Raw genomic sequence first — 20,045 nt, 5'->3', positions numbered from 1 at the left:
ATTAATACATATTTTATGCATTTCTAGCCTTTAATTAATTTTAACCATTTGTTTATATTTGATTATTTGTATCTTATATGTAAAATCAAGATAGTCAAGCAACGAAAAAAAAATATTTAAAGTGACTCTTAGTTGTTCTATTACTTTTGTTTTCTTAAATAAAGGGAATTTGAGTTTGAGAAAGAGACGGGCAAAAGAGAAAGTCATATGGATCTAATTTGCAGATAAAGTTTTATATATAGTTTAATATCAAGGCCAGGAAATTCAATGATATAATTAGAGGAAGTGATTTTCTCCACGTAGTATAGACTATAGCTGAAAGATTATTATTATTATTATTATTATTATTATTATTATTATTATTATTATTTTCTAGTCTTATGTTTGGTATGAGGGAAGCACAAGGAAGTAGAGGAGAGGAAAAGAAAATTTTAATGAGTTCTATTTTAAAAATTAAAGAAGAAAGGTTTTAAAATTTTGATTAAGCAAAAAGCCGAAAACATAAGAGTAATAAAAATTAATTAAAAGTTTTTAATTCTATTTTCCAAAAATTAAACTCATCAAAATATTCCCTTTTTCCCTTGCCCTGGCTTTCCCTGTCTCCGGACGCACCCTAAAACTGATCTAAACCTCTTTCCAGTTTCAACGGTTGCCCCAAAAAGGCAGTATCAATTCCACCCGGCCATGCTCCTGGCATTTCCCATTTGGTGAAGGAGCTTCTGTACATCGCATTCCTCTTCCAATCTCATCTGAAGATGCTGTTCTTTTCTGCTACTTTGAGGTACGCCTTCCCCATATCTCCTGGCTTTCTCCAATCTCCTCCGTTTGCCTTTCTCCTTTCACTCCCTTCCTTCCTCAATCTGCGATTTTGTTTTAACTCTCATTTCCCCAACCCTAGTAGCCTCCGAGATCCCATAGCTTAGTTCAGTCGCTTGCTCTCCATGACTCCCCCGCCCTCCATTGTCGAAATTAATAGGATTTTAGGATCACTTGCAAAGACCAAACACTCCACCACTGCTATCTCACTTTATGCCCAGGCGGAATTGAAAGGGTTCTTTTTTTTTTTGGTCCAAGGAATTGAAAGGGTTCAAACCATCTTTTGTTACACTGAACATTTTGATCAATTGCTACTGTCAAGTGGGCGATATCACTTCTGCTTTCTCTTCATCGGGGAAGATTTTCAAGTGGGGTTATCGACCAGATACGGTAACAATGAATACGTTGATGAAAGGACTCTGCATGAAAGATGTAGGGCAAGCACTGGATTTCCACGATGACTTGTTGACAAAAGGATTTTGCTTAAGCTCGGTTACTTATGGTATCTTAGTTCATGGGCTTTGCAAAACTGGACAAACAAGATGTGCTGTTAAGTTGCTCCAAATGATGGGGAGACAGAGAATTAAAATTAAGCCGAACTTGGTTATATATAACACAGTCATTGATGGCCTTTGTAAAGAAGGGCTAGTAAGTCAGGCATCTGAATTGTGTTCTCAAATGATCAGTCAAGGTATATCTCCTGATATTGTCACCTACACCACTTTAATCTATGGTTTCTCCAATACCAACCAATTGCAACAAGCTCTTAGGTTGCGAAATGAAATAGTCATGAAAGACATCACTCCTACTCATCATACCTTTAATATAATAATTGATGTATTTTGCAAAAGAGGAAAGATCATAGAAGCTGAAGCTGTATTTGCTCAGATGATGAAGTGTTGTGTAAAACCTGATGTTATTACCTTTAATTCTTTGATGAATGGCTATTGTATGAGTAATGATGTTAATGAGTCCATAGCAGTGTTCAATAAGATTATCAAAGCTGAGTTGACACCTACTGTTGTGAGTTGCAATATATTGATTAATGCATATTGTAAATTAAAAATGGTGGATGAAGCCCTAGATCTGTTTAAAGAAATGCATTGCAAAAATTTGCAGCCTGATATAGTCACTTACAGCTCTCTTATTGATGGCTTGTGCAAAGCTAAGAGAATATCACATGTGAAAGATCTTGTTTATGAGATGCGTAAGTATGGTCAGGCTCTTAATATAATAACCTACAATATCTTGCTAGATGCATTTTGCAAAATGAAACTTCTTGACGAGGCAATTATATTGTATCAACAAATTGTCGATCAAGGAATGCAACCTACTGTTCATACATATAGTATGCTCATCGATGGTTTGTGCAAAGGTGGTAGGTTAAATTTGGCACGTGGGATCTTTGAATTGCTTTTGACTGAAGGTCATCATGTAGATGTCTATATTTACAGCATTATGATGAATGGACTATGCAAAGAAAGCTTGTTCGGTGAAGCACTGACATTGCTTTCAAGAATGAAAGAGAATGGCTGCCTCCCGAATTTGGTGACATTTACAACACTTGTTGGAGCTCTCCTGATGAAGAATGAGAATGATAAAGCAGAGCTGCTTATTCATGTAATGATAGACACTGGTCTACTAAAACCCTAAAACATGGTTGAATGCTCCATTTTTATCCTACTTGTATTAATCGTAATATTTCCCTAAATTGGCTTGAAAATGCTTGCTTCTTTTGAGTAAAAGCTAATAAATTATTCATCCTTTTACAACCTTAGTGTTTTGGTATTGTGTTACTGAAGTATGCATAACGATGCACTTGTAGTTCCTCCAATAATGTTTGCATGACTATGGTATGCTGTTCCTGCTGCATTTTTACCTCCACATGGTGATAATGCCTCACTTGATTGTTTCTTTGAACACAATATAGATGCTGCGGTTAAGTTTTTCTTAATCTTATTAATGAATAAGATTAAGTTACTACTTACTACTGTTGTTTTCAATAAATGCAATTTATTGTCAAAGTTATTATATTGATACAATAATGATGTTATAAATTTGTTACTTCCTCAATGAAAAAGACCCTTGTAGCATGTAGAAGACCATGTTATAATTTTGGGAACACGAGTAAGAAGCATTAATGATGAGGTCGTTCTATTGATTCTTGAGAATAATTTTTATTTTTGTGATTTTGATTGTCAATAATACAGGTAATGACTCCAAAAAATATTGTATTGATGGCTCGGTTAAAAAGAATAGGGAAACTAGATTGATGTAGCCTGGTAGGGACCTAATCTAACGGAAATAAAAAGGGCAAAGTAACGGCAAAGAATTCCAATAAAAAGAGCGGCAAGGATCTCACAGCACTCTCTCTAAAGGACCGATGGAGGATCTCCAATACAAATATACTCTCTGAAGAATTGTCGTGTTTATTCCTGCGGCCAGATAGCCTTTTTATAATAAATTACAGAGAGAAAATCAGTTGAAAATCAAATGATTCCAATCAACGATAAATCAGCAACTAATCCTAACGTTGGAGAGGGCTATCCCTCTTATTTCGGAACTGAAAATATGCTAGCAGAAAAAGAACAGGGAAATATTAAAATAAAAAACATGTAAATTGCTACTCCAAAACTGACTCTTCTCTGGCACGTTTACCCCTTCTTGAATAAGTCAGTCTGAATTTGTCGGGTATCCTATCATAGCCTCATATATTCTATCAGTCACTACTCAATCTTGTACTAATGCTTAGGATGGTTGCATTTTCTTCGGGGTCAACAAATAATTGTGTAGTAATCTGATAGAGTTGCTTTTACGGGTCAAAGCTTAAAAGTAAAACTAGGAAGATACAAGAAAGAGGAAAGCCGCTTTCTGCTGTCCTGGGTATAGACCTCAAGCTTCCTTCTGTTTTGGAGAAAGAAACTAAGAAATACAGTTGTTTTAGGGTGGCTATATGCCTGACTTAGAAGGGGGTTTGTTGGGGGTTGCGTGATTCACTTTTTGGGCTTACATTAGTAATGGGTGTATCCTGAGAGAGGTAGGACTTATTTTGTAATTTGAGAGTAGTGAGGACTGAGGAGAGCTCTGGCCTCTCGAATGCCAGTGGGGGTGGAGGAAGATAGTCTTCATCATTTATCTTTCTCTTTCAGTGTGTTTCCCTCACTGTTGTAACTTCTTTCTCTTCTTGGGCGAAGATTATTTTGAGTAAATCCAGTTTCATTGTTATTTCTCCATTATACCATGAGCAACACCATGATTTTGTTTCAAGTTGGTTGGCTGTGTTTCAGGGAAATCTCAGGTCAGTATTCTCACTGGTGATACATCTTGTATTTGTTGCTTTGAGTCGTGCTTGCATCTCTAAATTGATACTTTGGTGCCACTCATGACTCGACAGGGTATAGTACTTGCAATGAAGAGGTTTTATGGAGATTGATGGTGGGAAAATACTTCAAGTTAGTAATAGATGGGTCAGTTTGTGCTTCTGGAAGTTGTCCGTGCGGTGGGGTTATAAAGAATACGAAGGTGGGGTTGGGTGATGGGTTTCTGCAAAAAGATGGATGAATACAGTTAATGCCTTAATAGCCTTAAAATTGTCGTTTATCAGAACAATGAGAGGGCCATTTGTGAGGTTTCAAACTTCTTCAAAACAATTTAAGTATTCTTTTTAATTGATCGTGGACATGGTTCACGATTTCACATTATTCAACAAATATAATTTTGTCTATTTAAAGTTGAACCCTGTAAAAGAGAAGAGAGGGATGCCTCTTTTTTTTTTCCCATTTAATTATTCATATTGCTGGTGATACTAATATTAATTATTATTCAACCTCAAGCTCCTGGAAAAAGTGAGAATTATGGAGCATTGAGGCTTCATCATGAAACGGTGGCTAGAGTTAAAAATATGATCAAAGCAAAACGAAGTTACTCCCCCTGCTTTCATATATAAGTTACCCTTTGTATATGTTCAGAAATTTAATTCATTTTTGTCATTTTTTCCTCATCTATTCTCTCTCAGTAGACTTTTGCTTATCTCTATTTCTTATTCATCATCCCCCCTTCTTTATAAATAATTTATATTTGAAAAAATAAATACATATCTTATACATTTATAGCTTTCGATTGGTTTTAACCGTGTTTTTGTATTTGATTATTTGTAACTTATATATAGGATCGAAACAAGTAATACTCAATAACAAATTGAATATAAAATGGTATTACAGTAACTTTTTTAGGGAATAATAGTGACTATTGTCTTGACGCCAATTATTGAAAACCTTTTAACTTGCATTCTCAACGTAATTGCTCAACAATTTAATAAAGCTCAAATTGAATTTGAACGATCAATTTGATGTCCCTTTATTAATAATGGTATAATTTGAAAAATAAATACATATCTTATATATATTTATAAAATTTATTTTATCTATGTAATTCAGTTATTTGTATCTTATATATATTATCAAAAGAAGTAATATCTAAGGGGTTAAGGTGTATCAAACATTTGGAAGTATCTTTTTTGGATGCATTTAGCACCATGAATTATTTTTCAGGTGTGTGAAGTATTTTTTTATCTTAGTGCTAGATGCATCAAAAAAATATTTAAGGGTACTAGACATATCTTAAAAAATATTTTAGAGTGTTAGATGCGTCATAAAATATTTCATAATGCTAAACGCACAAAAAAATATTTCAGAATATTGGATGCATTAAAAAATACTAATATTTTGAAGTGCTGGATACCTTAACCCAATATTCAATAAAAGAAATTGAATATAACATGATATAATAGTAACTGATAAATAACTTATTAAAGCATATTATTTTTATCTAAGGAGTTAGATAAAAATAATCATATACTTGTATTTTCTTTCTCATTTTGCCTATAATTCCCTTAATAAATTGATGTCATAGTATTGTACTATTAAAATAGTTAAAAATTCATTCTAGCAAAATTTCAAAATTAATTTATGGTAACAAAATATTTCTACGTACAATCTTTTAGTGGCTAAACTAGTAATTATCAAAAGCTTAAAAAAAATACTCCTCCGGTCCTTAATATAAGACCCATTTAACTAATTTGATTAGATTAAGGAAGTTAGGTAAGTTAGTTAATTATAAGAAAAGTTACACATTTTTCCTAAAACACCATAATCATCTTTCTTAATACCCCCTCTTCCTCTTCTACTTGATTATGGTTGAGGGAGTATTCATAGGGGTACTTTAGAGAAAATTGATAAATATAAGAAGTGGATCTTATATTTAGGACCAAAACCAACTCATGAATTAGGTCCTATATTAAGGACCGGAGGAGTACAATAAAGTCGTTTTTGGCATTAATTTTTTTAAATAAAAGCACAACCAGTCTAATCCACTAAACTAATCAGATTAATAGGTTATTCATGAGTTAACCCAGTTATACAGTTGACTTCCTACTGCTTTTTTGCAGTTGACCGGATGAACTAGGTAACCAGTTGATCAATTTCAGTCTAATCTTGCCAGCCTGTTACATTAATATAAAACCTATTTAACTAATTTGATTAAATTAAAGAAACTAAATAAATTAGTTAATTATAAGAAATATGACATGTTTTTCCTAAAACACTATAATTATTTTTCTTAATATCTTTTCTCTTTCTTCTACTTGATTATAGTTGAGGGAGATTCATAGGGATAATTTTAAAAAATTGATAAATATAATAAATAGGTATTATATTTAGGATCAAAAGCAACTCAATAATTAGATTCTATATTAAGGACCGGAGGAGTATTCAATTTTTATTTTTGCCAACAAGAACAAATTATTAAAATTTTAAATACTAATATAGAGTAATAATATATAAAAAAATAAAAGTAAATAAAATAGTTAATTAATATATCTAAATTTATAAATTATTTAAAATATTACTCATTTTTCATAAATACTCATTTTTCTCAATATTAGTTCTTAAAACAAATGATATTAGTAGCTTTGACTCAGCATACATTTATGCGACGACAATCAAAATAAAATGAAAATGAATCAGACTATAGATTATATATAAATATAAAGACACGATTACGAGGATAATAATTTTTATTTTCCTGTCGACAATAAATAAATTTTATTTCTAACCAAATGTCAATTCTTTTTAAATTTTCTTTTTAATTTTGTATTTTGTTATAACTTATATATTCTACAGTTAAGATCTATATTAACCACCCGTAATTAAAAAAAAAAAAATATGAGCACGTAATCTCTTCGATTCGATTCCACCAGCACATGCTTCTGACATTTCCAATTTGGTGAAGGAGCTTCTGGACATTGCACGTTCTTCTTCTCATTTCATTTGAAGATGCTGTTCTCTTCTGCTACTTGGTACGGGATTTTTGGAGGGGAGGGGAGGGGAGTTGCTCCCCTCCCTTTGTTTGGCTGGTGTAATTTTTTAGGAGGGGAGGGGAGCCCCTCCCCTTCCCTCGTTTGGTTAAGATGTTTTTTAAAGAGGGGAGGGATTCTTCTCCCCTCCCCTTCCTTTCTAGCCTCCCCTCCAAAAGTGGGGTTTTTTGGAGGGGAGATGAGAGATAATATTTCAATTTCTTATATACCCTTTTGATTTGTTAACCTCTAATCAGTCGTAAACATTTCTATATAAAAGAGTTTTTTGAGCATCTAACAAGAGGTTATTAAGATAATTGTCTCCAAAATTAGTGAGTATTTGTAAACTTTTTTTTTTCTCTTCTTCTAATTTCAAGAGGTTGTTGGTATTTTCTTTCACTTTCAAGGTTTTTTCTCTGATTGAAATATATCACTCGTGACTTTTTATCTTGATATTCTATGAGTGTGTGACTATGTCTTGTAAATCAAAATTGGTGAATTGTATTATATATATAGTTATATCTTAACAAAATAAAAAGTGAGAAAATTCATTTAAATTTTATGGGGCTAAAATAGTCAATTTTTTATTAGAACAAAATAAGGTATTATTAAAATTGCTCCCTCCCCTCCCCTCCAATCAATCCAAACAGGAGATCATTAAAATCCCTCCCCTTCCTTCCCCCTCCCTCCCCTCCCCTTTGTAGCTACTCTCCCCTTTCCTCCCCTCCCCTTCCCTTGATTAAAACCCCTCCCCTCCCCTTCCCTCCATCGAGCCAAACACAGCGTTAAGGTACGCCTTCCCCATATCTCCTGGCTTTCTCCAATCTCCTCCGTTTGCCTTTCTTCTTTTACTCCCTTCCTTCCCCAATCTGCGATTTTGTTTTCACTCTCATTTCCCCAACCCTACTAGCCTCCGAGATCCCGTAGCTTCGTTCAGTCACTCGCTCTCCATGACTCCCCCGCCCTCCATTGTCGAAATTAATAGGATTTTAGGATCACTTGCAAAGACCAAACGCTACACCACTGCTATCTCACTTTATGACCAGGCGGAATTGAGAGGGTTCAAACCATCTTTTGTTACACTGAACATTTTGATCAATTGCTACTGTCAAGTGGGCGATATCACTTCTGCTTTCTCTTCATCGGGGAAGATTTTCAAGTGGGGTAATCGACCAGATACGGTAACAATGAATACGTTGATGAAAGGACTCTGCATGAAAGATGTAGGGCAAGCACTGGATTTCCACGATGACTTGTTGACAAAAGGATTTTGCTTAAGCTCGGTTACTTATGGTATCTTAGTTAATGGGCTTTGCAAAACTGGACAAACAAGATGTGCTGTTAAGTTGCTCCAAATGATGGGGAGACACAGAATTAAAATTAAGCCTGACTTGGTTATATATAACACAGTCATTGATGGCCTTTGTAAAGAAGGGCTAGTAAGTCAGGCATCTGAATTGTTTTCTCAAATGATCAGTCAAGGTATATCTCCTGATATTGTCACCTACAACACTTTGACCTATGGTTTCTCCAATACTAACCAATTGCAACAAGCTATTAGGTTGCTAAATGAAATAGTCATGAAAGACATCACTCCTACTTATCATACCTTTAATATAATAATTGGTGTATTTTGCAAAAGAGGAAGGATCACAGAAGCTGAAGCTGTGTTTGCTAAGATGATGAAGTGTTGTGTAAAATCTGATGTTGTGACCTATAGTTCTTTGATGAATGGCTATTGTATGAGGAATGATGTTCATGAGTCCATAGCAGTGTTCAATAAGATGATCAAAGCTGATTTGACACCTACTGTTGTGAGTTACAGTATATTGATCAATGCATATTGTAAATTAAAAATGGTGGATGAAGCCCTGGATTTGTTTAAAGAAATGCGTTGCAAAAATTTGCTGCCTGATATAGTCACTTACAGCTCTCTTATTGATGGCTTGTGCAAAGCCAAGAGAATATCACATGTGAAAGATCTTGTTTATGAGATGCGTCAGTATGGTCAGGCTCTTAATATAATAACCTACAGTATCTTGCTTGATGCATTTTGCAAAATGAAACTTCTTGACGAGGCAATTATATTGTATCAACAAATTGTCGATCAAGGAATGCAACCTACTGTTCATACATATAGTATGCTCATCGATGGTTTGTGCAAAGGTGGTAGGTTAAATTTGGCACGTGAGATCTTTGAATTGCTTTTGACTGAAGGTCATCACCTAAATATCTATACTTACAACATTATGATGAATGGACTTTGCAAAGGAGGCCTTTTCGATGAAGCATTGGCATTGCTTTCAAAAATGAAAGAGAATGGCTGCCTCCCTGATTTGGTGACATTTACAACACTTGTTGGAGCTCTTTTGATGAAAAATCAGAATGAAAAATCAGAATGAAAAATCAGAGATTTTTGTTCATGCAATGATAGACACAGGTCTTCTGAAACAGTAAAAGAAGGTGAAATGCTCTATTTTTATCTTATGCTTTGCTTGTATTAATCGTTATATTAATCCTTCATAGACTTTATCATAACCACACTAGGAGCAACACCACAAGCACACCGTGATTTTGTTTCAAGTTGGTTGGTCAGTATTTTCACTGGTGGTAGATCTTGTATTTGTTGCTTTGAGTCGTGCTTGCATCTCTAAATTGATACTTTGGTGCCACTCATGATTTTAAAGGGTATAATACTTGCAACGGAGAGGTTATATGAAGATTGATGGTGGAAAAATGCTTCAAGTTAGAAATAGATGGGTCCGTTTGTGCCTCTGGAAGTAGTTCATGCGGTGGAGTTATAAAGAATTTGATGGGGGAGTTGAGTGATTCGTTTCTGCAAGATGGGTGAATACAGTTAATGCCTTAATAACCGAAATTATGTGGATTATTGCAGGTCCGACTGTATGCTGTGAAAAGGGTACAAGAAGAGGCCAAGCTTCTCCAGATTGTGCTCAAAAGCAACTAACTACTTGACTGGGGAAACTTGCTGTGATCATCCGGTTAGAGACATCAGTGAAGAAGGAAGAAGAATGGTTTCAAGGGTTTTGGAAGTTCTGTCTTGAATGATTTATAGGGAAGGTAATTATAGCGCCGATTCTTTATTTATATCATTGAGGAAGCATTGGTCTTAGACCCTTGAGGTACCCCTCCCTTCATTGAAAGGGAGGTGTTTGATGAAAGTTCTGTTGATGTTTTTTGTACTTTGGTGTTTCACTTTAATTTAATATAGGATAAAATATATTAACTATCCCTCTATTTTACTTAAATTACAGAAACCTCCTTTCTATTTTGAAAACATATATAAACTTTCCTTCAAATTAAAATATATGTTACACAAATCTCTCTTATATTTTTAAGATTCAATTTTTATCCATCTAACTGTTAGTTGACTGTTAAGTTTGAATTTTAAATTTTTATTTTGATCAAAATATCCGTTTTTAACATAAATGTTATTTAAACATTTATATCTTTAAAAAAATAATTTTTGATACAACAAAAATAATTATAATACATGTATTTTCAAAATTTTCAACATGTTATAAAATTTTTAATTTCAATTATATTATAGAATTATATAATTTTAGTTCCTCATGAAATATTGAAAATTAAGATTTTTTTAAATGGCTAGAAAATATTTTGAATGCTTATTTTTTCATCACATAATATAAATTATGCGAGTTTGGAAACTTATATAAATTATGTAAATTTATGTTTGCATTAACTAAATTACTTAATTTTTGGCCTAATACAATAAAAACATTAAACAAACAACAATTTTCAAAAAAAAATAAATAAAATTAGGGTTAAGAAGAAAATCTTAAATTCTTCGATATAGTTTTAACTAAGATTTTGGGATTTGGTATTATGAAGCGTAATTTAGCAAATAGAAAGTATTTCAATATAAATTTGAATTAAAAAAAACATATTTTTGAAATACTCTTAACAAAATTAAAGGTTTGGATTTAAATGTATATTTTCAAAATAGAGGGGAGGTTTGTGTAATTGAGACAAAATGTAAGGGAGGTTATAGTATTTTACTCTTTAATATAATGGCTTTCAAAGTTATAATGGCTTTCAAAGTTTATTCAAAATAACAAAATCTATAAATATTGAAAATTGTCAATTTTTGTAGTTCACATGTGTTCATCAGTTACGCTTGCTGTATAATGATCTTCGTATTTCTTGTCATGTCCGGTTTTTTTCCCCTCACTTTTGTCTGGCGCTGATCACCTGTTTGTTGATCTGTTAGGCCTCTGGTTTGCTTGCCCTTCTTGTGCTTTTGGTTCCTTCTCCTTTCCTTCTCTTAATAACGTTTAGCCTTTTTCATAAAATTGTCCTTTATCATATTATCAAAAAAGAAAAAACTTGTCCTTTATCAAAACAATGAAAGGGCTATTTGTGAGGTTTCAAACTTCTTCAAAACAATTTAAGTTTTCTTTTTAATTGATCCAGGAAATGGTTCCCGACTTCATGTTATTCAACAAATGTTGTGTCTATTTAAAGTTGAACCCTATAAAATCGAAGGGGAGGCCTCTGTTTTTTTTTTGTTAATATAATTTTTAGTCCTTCAAATTTGTTTTTATTTTGGTTTTGGTTTTGGTTCCTCAAATTTCAAACCAGAGGTTTTAATCCTTTTAAGAGCAAAATAATCTAAATTTTTATTAGATTATAAAGACTAATGTTTTAAATAAAAAAAATTGAGGGACTAAAACTTATAGTTCAAAACTTAAAAAATTAAAACCAAAAATGAAGTAAATTTGAAGAACGAAAATTTGTGTTAGTTTTTTTTTTTTAAAATATTCATATTGCTATTGATACTAATATTAATTATTATTCAACCTCAACCTCCTGAAAGAAAGCGAGAATTTTGGAGCTTCGAGGCTTCTTCATGAAACGGTGGCTAGAGTTAAAATATGATCCTTCTTACATATGCATACTCAACAGTCTAATCAAGCGCAAATTGGACTATCAATTTGGTGTCCTTTTATTAATATTCCTTTTCTAAGGACATATTAAAGATTAAAGATGTTAATTAAATTAATTAATATAATATTTTTTTAAAAAAATATTTTAAGTATTTTTCTTAATTCTTTTCCTGCTTTCCTTACTTAATTATTATTGGGAAATATTAGTAAAGTTAATTTAAGAAAAAATTGAATTTGAACCATCAATTTGATGTCCCTTTATTAAAAATGGAATGATTGGAAAAATAAGTACTACATGTTGTTTTTAATATAAGAGCGAGTTACTAATTTGAGAAGATTTAAAAAAAATTAGCAGAGTTAGTTATTTGTAATAAATGAATGTTGTCTTTTATAAAATATTCTTGCTAATTAAGTATATTAGTTAAAAACTAATTATTTGATAAAACTTTAAATATGTGTAATTACTACAAAGACTACCTTATAAAAAAATAAATATAAGAAACAAAGTGAATCGAGGTCTTATATTTATAATGAAATTTAATGTTAAACTAGCTTTTATATTAAGGATCAAAGGCCGTGTGTATCTTAAACATTTATAACCTTTAATTAATTTTAACTAATTTTTTATCTTTCTAATTTGACTATTTGTATCTTATATATAGAATCTAAGGAAGTAATATTCAATAACAAATTCAATATAATATGATATTATCTCCTGTCTTTAATATAAGAGCTAGTTAATTATTTTAAATAGATTAGAAAAATTAGTTAAGCTAATTATTTGTAATAAATAGGTGATATTTTTTCTAAAATATTTCTGTTAATCAAGTATATTGGCTAAAACTGTCATTATTACAAATATTACATTAAAAAAATGGATAAATATAAAAAACAAAGTAGATTTAGATCTTATATTTAGAATCAAAATAAAAATTAAATAAGCTCTTATATTAAAGATATGAGGTAGTATCATAGTAACCAATAAATAACCTATTAAAGCATATTATTTCGGTATAAGGAGTTGTCATCTTCTTGATAAAAATATTATTTATGAACCAACTTAATTCAAAATGCTAATGTTATAAATTAGTTAAGTTGATGAGTATAAAATATATGTTTTCATTCCTTCAAACAAAATAAAAGTATAAAATAATAATTAATATAATAAGTTAAATTATAATTATACACAAATTGATTTTGCTTCGTATGCGGGGAGATCCAGTGTTTGCCAATTCCTAAAATTTATTTTTGGACCCCAAATTATGGTTTTAGTCCAAAACTATCCAAACACTCTTTCAGGCCTCATTAACCCATACTGCTTCCGCAAAAATACCTATGGTTAAAAAGATAAAACCTATTAAGTTTCTGGAAAACTATGATTTGAGTTAAAATCATGATTTTATCCTCCTAAACTATGATTTTGGAAAGAGAAAAAATATTTCAATTCTAAAGGCTAAAAACTGGTGCTTGGAGTAATTATTATGGATGTAAAAAGGATGGCCTTGGAACTCCGTAGTGGTCAGATTTCAAGGTGGCTTAGGTCGACAGGTGACCTAATAACACGTGGACAAACAAGTGCACTAGTGCAATGGTGAGTATGGGTGAGTATGGTGGAATATGGCCAACTTTCATTGTATCATGACATTTCATGTTTATAATTTTTAATATGAAATAATATTTTTTTGTTGGGAAAAATATTTATTTTTTTAAAAACATATTTAATGTTAAATTTTATAAATATATATACTAACAATTAATTAATTATATTCTTATATATATTTTATTATGTTGGTAAAAAAATTATTTATAAATTTATTACTTCAAATAAAACTATAAATTAAAATCTAATCTTTTTGTGTAACTATCATATTAACTTATATGCTTTTTGATAATTTGTACTTAAAAAAGTGATTCTAATAACAAATATTTAAACACTCTCATTTTATTAAAATCATTTTTTTCAAAATCTATTATCAAAATTACCTTTTTTTCAGAAATATTTTCTAAACCATGATTTGAATTTATCTAAATAACTCGTATTCGTACTGATCATTTTTGGTTTTTACGATCTTATCCGAAATGCTATTGTCTTCCACTTCTTCAAGGCATGCCTTCCCTAAATCTCCTCTCTTTCCTCAGTCTCTTCCATTTGCCCTCCTTCTCTCTCTCTCTCTCTCCACCTTTCTTCCTCAATCTACGATTTTGTTTTCATTCTCATTCCCTAAACCCTAACAGCCACCGGGACTTTGTAGCTTTCTTCAATCGCTATGAGTTCCCAACCCTCCATTGTCAAAATTAACAAGATTTTAGGATCACTTGCAAAGATCAAACATTGCACCATTGCTATCTCACTTTTCTGTGCAAGTAGAATTGAAAGGATTCAAACCGTCTTTAGTTACACTGAACATGTTGATCAATTGCTACGGTCATGTGGGTGACATCATATCCGCTCTCTATTCAATGGGGAAGATATTCAAGTAGGGTTATGGACCAAATACCATAACAATGGCTACGTTGACGAAAGGACTCTGCATGAAAGATGTAGGGCAAGCACTCGACTTTCACGATCACTTGAAAGTATAATATATGCAAAAAAACTAAAACTGAATAAAATAATTAATATATATATTTATAAATTATTTAAAATATTAATGATTTTTTAATAAATACTCATTTTTCTCTATATTAATTCTTAAAAGACATGATATCAGTAGCTTTCACTCAGCAGGCATTTTTTCTGCAAAAATCAAAATAAAATGAAAATAAATCAGATTATAGAAAAATGAAGACCGTAAAAATGAAATTAGTAAAAGGTTGTCTGGATTATGATTGAGTAAAAATAAGTAAAAGGTTGTTTGGATTATGATTGAGTAAAAATAAGTTTGTTTGTAAAATTACTAAAATGAGTATGAGTTTTAATAAATAATAAAACATGATTAAAAAATGATTCTACATAATTAATTTAATGAGTGAATTTTTTTATTTCTTTTTTATTGTATATTAAATATTTGGACTTTGCTGCGCTTGTTCTGAAATGTTAAGAAACAGAGACAAAAAGAACAATTGGATAATGATACTTCGTTGCCATCAGCACGACAATTTCGGGCTGTAGGAGCCGGGAACGGAGTATTAATTCTGCCCTTAAGCTAATAAGCTCTTCAAAAAATAAGCTTATTCTTGCAGCTTCAAGTGAAATTTATGAAAAACAAACTGTATTTCATTTCTCAATTAGGCTTCTGTCCAAAACAAGTAACTTCTAGCTCAAATTAAGAGGCTGTTTGGCATTCTCAAAACCACAGTTTCAGAAACACTTTTCTGCAAAACGAGGTAACTTCCTCCACATATTTATTTCGTAATTCGTAAAAACACTTCTGAAACTATGATTTGGTTTCTATCCAAACACTCCCTAAGTCCTCCCAAACAGGGTGGTTAGAAAATTGCCTGATTGATTTCCTCTCCCAGCACTACGTTTCGGAGAATATTAGCTTGGGCCTCTTCCGTAGAGGAGAAATTGAAGCTAGAAGGGAGGCTAGAAAGAGAATATCTGTTTTCATTAAATAAATTTTTACAAAAAGATAATACCTTTAATTTCTTCTTTATCTAAGATCTATATTTATCACCTATAATTGAAAAAATATATATATAAGCACATAATCAAAAAGCTAATGCCTTTTTATTTCTGCCAACCATTTGAAAAAAAAAAAACGCCAAATTCAAAATCATAGGAAACCAGATGAAGTAATTATCTCTATGCACGATCAGGCCGAAAAAGAAAATTACCTCTCTGTACTATGGCGGACGTCAAAAATGAAAAAAAGAGTCGCCTCCTTCAATCTCTTCGGTTCAATTCCACCAGCATATGCTTCTGCCGTTTCCCAGTTGGTGAAGGAGCTTCTGTGCATCGCATTCCTCTTCCAATCTCACCTGAAGATGCTGTTCTCTTCTGCTGCTTTAAGGTATGCCTTCCCTAAATCTGCTCTCTTTCTGCAATCTCCTCCATTTGCCTTCCTTCTTTCTCTCCCTTCCTTCCTCAAGCTGCGATTTTGTTTTCATTCTCATTCCCCAGACCCTAATAGCCTCCGAGACTTCGTAGCTTCCTTCAATCGCTTGCTCTCCATGACTCCCCCGCCCTCCATTATCGAAATTAATAAGATTTTGGGATCACTTGCAAAGACCAAACACCACACCACTGCTATCTCACTTTATGCCCAGGCGGAATTGAAAGGGTTCAAACCATCTTTTGTTACACTGAACATTTTGATCAATTGCTACTGTCAAGTGGGCGATATCAATTCTGCTTTCTCTTCATCGGGGAAGATTTTCAAGTGGGGTTATCGACCAAATACGGTAACAATGAATACGTTGATGAAAGGACTCTGCATGAAAGATGTAGGGCAAGCACTGGATTTCCACGATGACTTGCTGACAAAAGGATTTTGCTTAAGCTCGGTTACCTATGGTATCATAGTTAATGGGCTTTGTAAAACTGGACAAACAAGATGCGCTGTTAAGTTGCTTCAAATGATGGGGAGACAGAGAATTAAAATTAAGCCCGACTTGTTTATATATACCACAGTCATTGATGGCCTTTGTAAAGAAGGGCTAGTAAGTCAGGCATCTGAATTGTGTTCTCAGATGATCAGTCAAGGTATATCTCCTGATATTGTTATCTACAACACTTTAATCCATGGTTTCTCCAATACCAACCAATTGCACCAAGCTCTGAGGATGCTAAATAAAATAGTCATTAAAGACATCACTCCTACTCGTCATACCTTTAGTATAATAATTGATGCATTTTGCAAAAGAGGAAGGATCATAGAAGCTGAAGCTGTTTTCGCTAAGATGATGAAGTGTTGTGTAAAACCTGATGTTATTACCTTTAGTTCTTTGATGAATGGCTATTGTATGAGGAATGATGTTAATGAGTCCATAGCAGTGTTCAATAAGATGATCAAAGCTGATTTGACACTTGATGTTAGGGGTTACAATATATTGATTAATGCATATTGTAAATTAAAAATGGTGGATGAAGCCCTGGATTTGTTTAAAGAAATGCGTTGCAAAAATTTGCAGCCTGATATAGTCACTTACAGCTCTCTTATTGATGGCTTGTGCAAAGCTAAGAGAATGTCATATGTGAAAGATTTTGTTTATGAGATGCGTCGCAATGGTCACGCTCCTAATATAATAACCTACAATATCATATTGGATGCATTTTGCAAAATGAGACATCTTGACGAGGCAATTGCATTATATCAACATATTGTCAATGAAGGAATACAACCTACAATGCATTCACACAACATACTAATTGACGGTTTGTGCAAAGAAGGTAGGTTAAAATTGGCACAAGACATCTTTGAATTTCTTTTGACCAAAGGTCATCATGTAGATATCTATACTTACAACATTATGATGAATGGACTTTGCAAAGAAGGCCTTTTTGATGAAGCATTGGCATTGCTTTCAAAAATGAAAGAGAATGGCTGCCTCCCTAATTTGGTGACATTTACAACACTTGTTGGAGCTCTTCTGATGAAAAATCAGAATGACAAATCAGAGATTCTTGTTCATGTAATGATAGACACAGGTCTTCTGAAACAGTAAAACAAGGTGAAATGCTCTATTTTTATCTTATGCTTTACTTGTATTAAGTGTGATATTAATCCTTCATAGACTTTATCATAACCACACTATGAGCAACACCATAAGCACACCGTGATTTTGTTTCAAGTTGGTTGGTCAGTATTCTCTCTGGCGGTAGATCTTGTATTTGTTGCTTTGAGTCGTGCATGCATCTCTAAATTGATACTTTGGCGCCACTCATGGTTTTAAATGGTATAATACTTGCAATGAAGAGGTTTTATGGAGATTGATGGCGGAAAAATACTCCAAGTTAGAAATAGATGGGTCAGTTTGTGTCTCTGTAAGTAGTTCATTCGGTGGAGTCATGAAGAATGTGATGGGGGAGTGGGTGATTCGTTTCCGCAGAAAGATGGGTGAATACAGTTAATGCCTTAATAATAACCGAAATCATGTGGATTATTGCAGGTCTGACTGTATGCTTTGAAAAGGGTACAAGAAAAGGCCAAGCTTCTCCAGATTGTGCTCAAAAGCAATGAACTATTTGACTGGGGAAACTTGCTGTGATCATCCGGTTAGAGACATCAGTGAAGAAGCAAGAAGAATGGTTTCACGAGTTTGGGATGTTCTGTTTTGAATGATTTATAGGGAAGGTAATTATAGCGCTGATTCTTTATTTAAATCATTGAGGAAGCATTGGTCTTTAGACCCTTGAGGTACCCCTCCCTTCATTGAAAGGCTGGTGTTTGATGAAAGTTCTGTTGATGTTTTTTGTACTTTGGTGTTTCACCTTAATTTAATATAATGGCTTTCGAGGTTTATTCAAAATAACAAAATTTATAAATATTGAAAATTTTCAATTTTTGCAGTTCACATATATTCATCAGTTACGCTGCTGTATGATGATCTTCGCATTTCTTGTCATGTTTTGTTTTTGTTAACTTTTGTCTGGCCCTGGTCACTTGTTTGTTGATCTGTTGGGCCTCTGGTTTGCTTGCCTGGCTTGTGCATTTGGTTCCTTCTCCTTTCCTTCTCTTAATAACGTTTAGTCTTTTTAATGAAGTTGTCCTTTATCAAAACAATGAAAGGGCTATTTGTGAGGTTTCAAGCTTCTTCAAAACAATTTAAGTGTCCTCTTTAATTGATCCGGGAGATGGTTCCCGACTTCATGTTATTCAACAAATGTAGTTGTGTCAGGTGAACCCTGTAAAATCGAAGAAAGGGGAGGCCTCTTTTTATTTTTGGTTAATATAATTTTTTATCTTTTAAATTTGCTCTCATTTTGGTTTTGGTTTCTCAAATTTAAAACTATAGGTTTTAGTCCCAGGAAAAAATGGTCTAAGTTTTTATTGGATTATATGGAACAATATTTTAAATTAAAAAAAATTTGAGTGATCAAAACTGATAAACATATAAAATCACTTGTATATATAATCAACATCAATATCTTAATTAGGTTTTATATTAACGATTAGAGAAGTATAATGAAGTTATTCCATCTGGCTTCATATATAAGTTACACTTTGCATATGTTTAAAAATTTAATTCGCTTTTTCCACTATTTCTATTCCTTCTCTGGGTAGACTTTCTCTCTTGATTTCTCATTCAGTATCTCTCTCACCTTCTTTAAATAATAGAATATTTCAAAAAAATTATGCACATTTTATACATTTCTAGCCTTTAATTAATTTTAACCATTTGTTTATATTTGATTATTTGTATCTTATATATAAAAACGAACAAAGTAATAGTCAATAACAAATTGAATATAACATAATATTATAGTAATTTTCTTCAGGGAATAATAGTAAATATTGTCTGGACACCAATTGTTGAAATTTTTTTAACTTGTATTCTTAATATACTCCTTTAATTACTCAACAGTTTAATAAATGATAAATCGCAAATTGAATTTGAACCATCAATTTGATGTCCCTTTATTAATAATGGTATGACTGGAAAAATAAACACTACCTCCTATCTTTAATATAAGAGCAAGTTACTAAATTAGGTAGGTTAAAAAAATTAACGGAGTTAATTATTTTTAATAAATAAATATTTTCTTTCATAAAATACTCTTGCTAATCAAGTGTATTAGTTAAAATTAATTATTTGATAAAATTTTGAATATGTGTAACTACTACAAATACTACCTTATAAAAGAAAAGAATAAATATAAGAAGGAAAGTGAATTGAGATCTCATGTTTTGGAATGAAATTGAATGTCAAACTAGCATTTATATTAAGGATCAAATGCATATCTTAAACATTTAAAACCTTTAATTAATTCTAACTAATTTTTTATCTTTCTAATTTGACTATATGTATCTTATATATAGAATCTAAGGAAGTAATATTCAATA

At 32.1% G+C, this 20,045-nt stretch overlaps 3 protein-coding genes and 1 long non-coding RNA gene across 4 annotated transcripts; all 4 read left to right on the top strand.

Moving 5' to 3' along the window:
- The first annotated feature begins 797 nt into the window (after positions 1–797).
- On the top strand, positions 798–2,588 carry LOC114715965 (putative pentatricopeptide repeat-containing protein At1g12700, mitochondrial). Its single transcript, XM_028900885.1, has 2 exons — positions 798–1,051; positions 1,086–2,588. The coding sequence occupies exons 1-2, from the start codon at positions 942–944 to the stop codon at positions 2,467–2,469; spliced, it is 1,494 nt and encodes a 497-aa protein (XP_028756718.1). The 5' UTR covers positions 798–941; the 3' UTR covers positions 2,470–2,588.
- Positions 2,589–8,118: 5,530 nt separating this feature from the next.
- On the top strand, positions 8,119–9,570 carry LOC114715955 (pentatricopeptide repeat-containing protein At1g63130, mitochondrial-like). The gene has a single exon (XM_028900875.1). It carries the CDS (start codon positions 8,119–8,121, stop codon positions 9,568–9,570), a length of 1,452 nt encoding a protein of 483 aa, XP_028756708.1.
- A 6,332-nt stretch (positions 9,571–15,902) lies between these two features.
- On the top strand, positions 15,903–18,510 carry LOC114715984 (uncharacterized). Its single transcript, XR_003737582.1, has 2 exons — positions 15,903–16,052; positions 18,151–18,510. It is a non-coding gene; the product is annotated as an uncharacterized LOC114715984 (long non-coding RNA).
- Positions 16,209–18,072, top strand: LOC114715973 (pentatricopeptide repeat-containing protein At1g62670, mitochondrial-like). Its single transcript, XM_028900891.1, has one exon. The coding sequence runs from the start codon at positions 16,213–16,215 to the stop codon at positions 17,704–17,706; it is 1,494 nt and encodes a 497-aa protein (XP_028756724.1). The 5' UTR covers positions 16,209–16,212; the 3' UTR covers positions 17,707–18,072.
- Positions 18,511–20,045: the final 1,535 nt, after the last annotated feature.

This window comes from Neltuma alba, unplaced genomic scaffold (genome assembly GCF_004799145.2).
Source record: "Neltuma alba isolate B1F8T4 unplaced genomic scaffold, ASM479914v2 tig00002047_pilon, whole genome shotgun sequence".
NCBI lineage: Eukaryota > Viridiplantae > Streptophyta > Magnoliopsida > Fabales > Fabaceae > Neltuma > Neltuma alba.
This window is presented reverse-complemented; position numbering and strand designations above follow the sequence as displayed.

Bases quoted from the DNA above. Each gene is read 5' to 3' on its own strand.
- LOC114715965 (XM_028900885.1), top strand. From the start codon at position 942: ATGACTCCCCCGCCCTCCATTGTCGAAATTAATAGGATTTTAGGATCA. The intron at 1,052-1,085 runs GTTCTTTTTTTT...GGAATTGAAAGG, and splicing joins GCCCAGGCGGAATTGAAAGG to GTTCAAACCATCTTTTGTTA.
- LOC114715955 (XM_028900875.1), top strand. From the start codon at position 8,119: ATGACTCCCCCGCCCTCCATTGTCGAAATTAATAGGATTTTAGGATCA.
- LOC114715973 (XM_028900891.1), top strand. From the start codon at position 16,213: ATGACTCCCCCGCCCTCCATTATCGAAATTAATAAGATTTTGGGATCA.